The 7,312-nt window shown below is 56.0% G+C and overlaps 1 protein-coding gene across 1 annotated transcript; it reads right to left on the bottom strand.

Annotated features, from left to right (window-relative positions):
• Positions 1 to 3,260: 3,260 nt before the first annotated feature.
• Positions 3,261 to 5,850, bottom strand: SP8 (Sp8 transcription factor). Its single transcript, XM_037386827.1, has 2 exons — positions 5,815 to 5,850; positions 3,261 to 4,739 (listed from the first exon to the last, which is right to left on the bottom strand). The coding sequence occupies exons 1-2, from the start codon at positions 5,833 to 5,835 to the stop codon at positions 3,261 to 3,263; spliced, it is 1,500 nt and encodes a 499-aa protein (XP_037242724.1). The 5' UTR covers positions 5,836 to 5,850.
• Positions 5,851 to 7,312: the final 1,462 nt, after the last annotated feature.

The raw sequence follows: 7,312 nt of genomic DNA, 5'->3' as shown, positions 1-7,312 counted from the left end.
CCAGGGGAGGGATGAGTTTTGTCATCGGCTGTATCCCACTGCCAGACTTCCCCGAGACAGAGCAACCAGTGCTAAACAAACCATCAAGCTCCTGGATAGTGACATTTTGGTAGCCCTTCCTTTTCGGGGGGTATCGGAGAAGCAGTATTAGAAGTCACTTGCTGATCCATTTCCCTTTCCTTCTCACTTAGTGATCAGCCCATTCCATCAGGACTGAAACTTCCAGGTAACACAAATGCTGCCTCTTGCTCCTGCTGGGGGAAAGCAGGTGCTGCTACAGCAGTCCATTTATATGGCGTTACAAAAAAGAAGAAAAAAAAAAAAAAAAGGAAAAGACAAAAATAAAGCAGGACAAACTGTTGCTTTGTTTCAGTAGGAAACTTTGCAGGCCTCTGATGGTTGCATTTGTAATGAAGCAACATCAGAATGCAGGTCTGAGAAACTCAGCTGGAACAACTCCCGTTTCCAGTACAGGTTAAAAGCTCCTTCTAATCCCTACACCACACAAAGAACCAAAAAAACCTTGAATGTGTCTGGAGTTGGCTTGTCTGCACTTTTTTGCTCCACATTTTAAAACCTGCTGTTTAGGTTATTACTAATAATGGGCTTTACATGTGATGCACAAAAGATCTGTTTGCTATGTAGATTCCATGCTCTAGCCCTGACTTTTCAGTACCCCGACAGTGAGGAGCATCGTCTCCCTATGCAATCCAAGGGGCCAAATTTCCAAACAGGAACAAACTTCCCTCACGTCCTCTCCAAAAGAAGTGTTAAGATAAAGTGTTAGCGGGTTTTGGGTTTTTTTTGGGGGGGGTTGTGGTTTTTTTTTCAAAATCGCTAAGCAAATGCTGCAACTGCAGAAGGCGCCGGGTTTTAAGAAACCCTCGCAAAAGTGGGGTTTTTTTTGCTGTTCAGGGACAGCTGTGGACAAGATTTGAAGGACGCAGCAAGGGCGGTAGCGCTAGAGCGGCCGATTGGCAGCACCCCGCAGCCCTCGGAGTCGTCCAGACCCCCGGTCCCTCGGGGAAAAGGCCCCGCACCGAGAAGGGGGTTTTCACGCACAACCGCGAAGTTTCCCACCCCCGAGCCCTGCCGGAGTCAGCCCTCACTACGGTAATTAGCATCGCTCCCAGCCACAAACGCGTTACCTAACAATAAAAGCAGCGGACCACTTTTTATTTTGTCTTTTAAAGCAATAATGACCCTTAGCATTTCAATATTAAACCGCCTTTCACAATGGATCTGGCCCGATGTGAAAAATAAAGTCCAAGGAGGAGGTATATGCAAAGTAGCCCCTCACACACAGGCGCTTTTGCGGCAGGCACCGTATCCTTAGTTTAATCAATTTAAAAAAAAAAAAAATAAGGTGTTAATGCCTTTCCTTTCGCTTCCTCTACTAGTGCATTGTAAAAGGCACGAAGAAGAATGCCAATTTATTCATTTCAACGCCTCAAAGCTGCTCTCATTAGGTGCTACAATTTACAACGGAATTGAATTCGTTATATTTTCACCTTTCTCTGAAACTCTAGAGAACAACTCATGCCATGTGAGTTCAAAGTAAATCATTGCCTGTAACGATGGAATTAAAGAGAAGAAAAACAATTGGCTGACCTAAGGTAGAATGTTTTATCTGGAGTTTATTAATACCATTTAAAATATTACAGATAAAAATCAATTACATTTCATGCATTTAAAATGCAAATCTAAAATGTTCCAGCGAAGGGCTTTCCATTTCAATGTGAAATATCCAAATTATTTCAACATTACAATGAGACAATTAGTTTGCAGCATTGCAAACCGCTAATGTAGTGTCAGGAGTGTTTATTAACATTTATCAATATTATTTTCAGGAAATACACATAGGCCAACGTTAGTTCAGTTTCACTTGGACAGTTTATTTAATACATGGGTCATGGCAAACCCACTTTATGAAATATAGGAGAACTCTCACTGTAACTATACCTGAACTGCCAGCAAATGCAAATAAGTACATGCTCCATTAAATTAAATGTCATTCAACATTTATCAAATATTGTTTGCTTAATTACAGTTGTATGCCTACCTAAATTAATATTCAAGCAAAACCTATATCCTGAAGTGCGATTTGATGTACACTTCAAGGAACGAGTCCAGAAAAAGAATGCAGTGAACCAGGACTGCAACAACAACGCTTTCTCGTGACAGGAACCGAAATAAAAATTAAAAAAAAAAAAAAAAACCGTCAAGTGTACTTCAATATATTTTCAAATATTTACTGGAAGTAATTTACAGGAAAAATACTATACAAAATCGTCTCCTGGACAACTGCATCTCACACCGATACATTGGTGGAGTTATATTTAATTGTTAGTTAATCTAGAACGATTCCTCAGTTGTACAAACCTATAGGTTCAGACGTATTTTACAAATATTTTATTTTCCTATCCCCCCGCTCCCCCGGCCTCCCTTTTTGGCATTGGAACTACAGCTTCGCTTGAAACCCACGGTGCTTCTTCATTTGTTTGGAGTTTAAAAATATACGACTTTCAACCTAATTACTTTCAGCGTATTCCACGATTCCTACGCAAATGGGAATTATACAAATGCGCTGGCAAACGGAGTGAAATTTGGGCTCGCGGAGGGAAACGATTTGTTAAAATTAAAAAAAAAAAAAAAGCGGGACGGGGGGAGGGGGAGGGATGGGGCGGGAGGGACACGCACATTGCCGCTCCGGTCCCGGGGAGCTGAAGGGCTCCGAGCAGTTAACGAGGTGCGGGCAGCACCGGGTCTCCGCTGGGCGCTGTGAGGGGACAGCGGTGGCGGCTGGCGGGCGCTGCCGTCGGAACCCCCGCCGCGGGGCACCCCTGCCCGCCCGTCCGCGGCACCGCTGCCGCACCGAGGCTAGCGGCGGGAGGGGGTGCGGGACGGTTTCCAGCGGGAAAGCGAGAGAGAGCGTGGTTTTTTCCGCTCTAAAGGCAAGCCGAGGGAGGGTCTCAAGGCGAGGGGGAGGGGAGGCGGCCGCGGGGCTGCCCCCCGGCAAGTCGCGGCTCTCGCGCCTTGCCCAGCCGCTCCCCTGCCGCCACCGCGGGGGCTGCGCGGCCCGAGGGCACCGGCCGCCCGGTACGGGGCTGCGGGCGGGCAGCGGTGCGGCCGCGGGAGCTGAGCGCGGACCCTGCGGAGCCGCGCCGGCTACTTACGTGTCCGCGTCCCCGCCGCGGGGCCGCCGAGCGCCCCGGGGGGCGGCGGGCCGGGGGGGGGCGGCGGCCCCGCGCCTCCGCCCGTCACTCCAGGCCATTGCGGTGGCCGGGCTCGGGGGGCGGCAGCAGCTCCGGGGAGTGGCAGGGCGGGCTGCCGGCCGCGCTGTGCTCGCTGTCGGTGTCGCTGCCCTTCTTGCCGCCGGAGCCGGGGCCGCCGCCGGGGCCGCCGCCGCCGGGGCCGCCGGCGCCGCCGGGGCCGCTGTGGGTCTTGACGTGCTTGCTGAGGTGGTCGCTGCGCATGAAGCGCTTGTTGCAGACGGGGCAGGCGAAGCGCTTCTCGCCCGTGTGGGTCCGCAGGTGCCGCTGCAGCTCGTCGGAGCGGGTGAAGCGCTTGCCGCAGAAGAGCCAGTTGCAGACGAAGGGCCGCTCGCCCGTGTGCCAGCGCAGGTGCGCCTTCAGGTGCGAGGTCTTGCCGTAGACCTTGCCGCAGCCGGGGATGTGGCAGCTGTGCAGCCCCTTGCGCCGCAGGCTGGCCCCCGCCGGCCCCAGCCGCTCGGCCTCCTGGCAGTTGGGGCAGTCGCAGGTGGCGCGGCCCGAGTAGCGGCGGGCAGAGGAGCGCGGCGAGGCGGCCAGCGGTGCGGCGGGGCCGCCGCCCAGCATGGAGCCCCCGGCGCCGGCCAGCGGCGAGGGGGCCGAGTCCGGGTAGGAGCCGGGCAGCACCGGCTTAAATCCGTCCATGAGGTGCTGCCCGGCGGGACTGAGGAGGTGCGAGGAGGCGCCGCTGCTGAAGGCCGAGTGGCCGAGGCCCGAGTAATCCGAGTTGTAGCCGCCCAGCGGCGAGTGGAGCGAGGTCTGCAGCCCGCCGGCCGCCGGGTGCAGCGAGCCGGGCAGCGCGGCCGCCCCGTTGGGGCTCTGCACGTCGATCCAGCCGGCGCCCACGTCCCACCAGCTGGAGGCGCCCGCCGAGCCCACCTCGCCGGCGGCCAGCCCCGGGTGCGAGGGCTTGAACCAGGACTCGTAGGGGTGCGCCATGCCCACCCGCGGGTAGATGCCCTGCAGCCCCTCCACCGACGTGTGCACCTTGGAGATGAAGACGGGCTGGTGCGCCGCCGCTTCCTGTCCCGCTGCCCCGCCGCCGCCGCCGCCGCCGCCGCCGCCGCCGCCGGCGCTGCCCGGCGCCTGGAAGACGGAGTAGTCGTTGGCGAAGGGCGAGCTGGCGGCCGCCGCGCTGCTGGAGGTGAGGGAGAAGGCGCTGGAGCCCGGCGAGCCGCCGCAGCTGAACGAGTCCGAGACGAGGGCGGCCGCCGCCGCCGCCGCCGCCGCCGCCGAGGAGCCGTTGCGCGCCGCGGCCGCCACGCCGAAGCCCGGGAGGCCGGAGCCCACGGCGCCGCAGCTGCCCGCCGAGGACGAGGAGGAGGAGGAGGAGCGTTTCCAGGGGTGGAAGCCTTTGCCGAAGGAGGACGCGCTGTCCGAGAGGGCGGACGGCGAGGGGCTGGGGCTGCCGATCTTGTTGCAGGTCGCGGCGAGCATGGCCAGCGGCGTGGAGCCTACCCGCGGTTCCTCCTGCGGGCACAGAGGGGAGAGGCCGCCGCGCCGGCGTCAGGGACGGAACGGAGCGGCCCCACCGCCGCCCCGCGCCCAGCCCCGCTCCGCACCGCTCCGCTCCGCCGCCCGGCCCCGCTCCTCACCGCTCCGCTCCGCTCCGCCGCCCGGCCGCGGCCGCAAAGTTTCGCGACTTCCGTGGGAGGACCACCTCGCCGGAGCCGCGGCTCTGCCTCCAAGAGCCTTCCGAGGCTTTTTTTCCCACCATCCAACCCTCCTCCCACGGAGGGCCTCGGGAAGGGTTAGGGTTAAAAAAGGGGGTGAAAAATGAGAGGGGGAAAAAGTTGCGCCTGTTACCGCAGCTTTGAAGACGCCCCCGGCACGGCGGCTGCAACGTTTCAGACTGTTCCCTTTCCCCGGGACCTGACCGGTCCCCGTCCCTCAGGCCAGTAAGACTGTATTCTTAAATATCGAATTGCAAGATTATCAAATTACTCCTTTTTTAAAAAGAAACAAAACACTTCCTTGAAATAAGCCTCATTTACGTACCAACGATAATTAAATATATATATAAATTTAACATATGTACATATGTATGTATACACAAGTTCAACGTACCTGCTGGACACGGCGGGCTGTGATATTTTAAAGGGAAATAAAAAGCCACAATCTGTTGCAAATTGGAAATTGCACACGAAAAACGACAGTGCTGGGTTTGGGTTTTGGTTTGGGTTTTTGTTTTTGGTTTTTTTTTTTCCTTCTAGCAGTCACATGTAAAGAAGAAAGGCCACTTCTCCGGGGGCACAGGAACAGCACAGCCCGGGCGCTGTAGGTTGTTTCTACAAATGCCCTTAAAACCTTTTCCTGCTCGCTGAAAAGTGACTCTGCCCCTTTTTCCCCCTCTCACTCTTTCTTTTCTCCTAAACTCACTTGTACTTCAGTTAAAAAAGAAAAAAAAAAAGACGGAAAAAAAAAAAAAAGGATGAATAGAGGAGACTGATAGCCCCGGTCAAGACAGGGGTTATTTTAACCCCCTCCAATCGACAATAAAAAGAAACCAATTAAACCAGCAAGAGAAAAAAATCCTTAGACTCACCCCTAGAAGTGAAGTTGCCATCACACAAAAGTGCCCTCCTCTCAGAGGATCTTTTTTATATTGATAAATCAGAGGCAGTGTTTTTTTTAGAGGTGTGCAATACAATGATCAGTTCCGCCCATTCCACCACAATTGTAGCTCCCTCGCCGGCTTTGAAGTGCCGCTGAGCCGCCGCCAGCCAATCCCTGGGCCCGTCGCCTCGCTCGACGACGTGACAGCGTGAGGTCATCAGCGCCGTCGAGCCCCGCCGGCCGACGGCGCTGATGACCTCACGCTGTCACGTCGTCGAGCGGCGTCCCGGTCCGCCGGGCCCCCTCGCCCCCAGGTCGCGCTGCTTCGTCCCGGTCTCCCCTTTCCACCCCTCACTGCCCTCCCCCCGCGGGTAATCTGACAACAGATTAATTTTTTTTTTTTTCCGGTTGACATTTGTATGGATGTTTATATCATCCTCCTCGGCGTTACTATGATTAGCGCAACGATGGAGCATCCCGTTTCTCCGCGGGGTCTCCCCACCCCACCCCGCTCTGCTCAGTGCTCCCTCTCCCCGTTTCCTTCGGTACGGGTGGGTGGAGGGCGGGGGACAACAGCACTTCAGGCGACAGCTGCCTGCAGTCGCCCCAGCCCCCCGCCCTCACAGACCCGCCGTTTTCAGCCCCCCCCCCCCTCCCCCCCCGGGCTGAGGAGGAGGTACGCGAAGGAGCTTTGCCAGCGCGGCCCCGCCGGAGCCCACCCGAGAGGCACCGGTACAACCGGGCAGCCCCCGCCGCCTGCTCCCGAAGCAGCCGGGGCTCGGCCCTGAGCGCTTCGCTCCCCCCCGGCTCCTCGCCCAGCGCCGGGCGGCTGCGGGGAAGAGCAGCCGTGGTCCCGGGGGGAGCCGCCCGCTGGGGCCACCCCGACCCGGCCCCGCTTGCCCAGGTGCCCTCACCCCCGGGGGTTTCCGCAGCAAGGTCCTCACGGAGCTTTGCTTGGTGGGGGCTGTTTCTTTCCTCCCGGCCTCGGTTTTGACCCGCTTCCGTGTGGTGGGGATATTGACTGTACATCATAACTATTGATCAAGGGGGTAACGTACATTATCATACTTTGAAGTAAGAGTGAAGTAAATTAATGAACTGTTCTCTTTCTCTGAAGGCTGGCGGTTACCATAAATGTCGCGTTTCTCTCCGCGAGCTGCTCTGAATGATTTTAGCCTGTTGAGAAGGCGTGACAGGCCAGCCCAGAAGGAGGAAGGGGTGGGGGAAGGAGGGAACTCCGTTTAACAAATAAAAAAGAATTAACTTCATTGCTTTGGTCTCCTTCTATAATGATATTCATTTTACAGACCCAATGCACACTTGTTTAAATTTCGGGTTTAATTTAATCAATACTATCACCCGCGAAGAGGGGAAGAACGTTTCCCGGAGATACTCCCTTGTATGAATGCTTATTAACTTTTTATCTCTACTTCCTTTATCTGCAGGAGGTGGGGAGGGCACTATTAAGACATAGATCAGAAAGCGTA

This window comes from Falco rusticolus, chromosome 4 (genome assembly GCF_015220075.1).
Source record: "Falco rusticolus isolate bFalRus1 chromosome 4, bFalRus1.pri, whole genome shotgun sequence".
Lineage (NCBI taxonomy): Eukaryota > Metazoa > Chordata > Aves > Falconiformes > Falconidae > Falco > Falco rusticolus.
This window is presented reverse-complemented; position numbering and strand designations above follow the sequence as displayed.

Coding starts and splice junctions, on each gene's coding strand:
- SP8 (XM_037386827.1), bottom strand. CDS start 5,835: ATGGCAACTTCACTTCTAGGG. Junction 4,740..5,814: donor TGGCAACTTCACTTCTAGGG/GTGAGTCTAAGG, acceptor CTGTGCCCGCAG/GAGGAACCGCGGGTAGGCTC.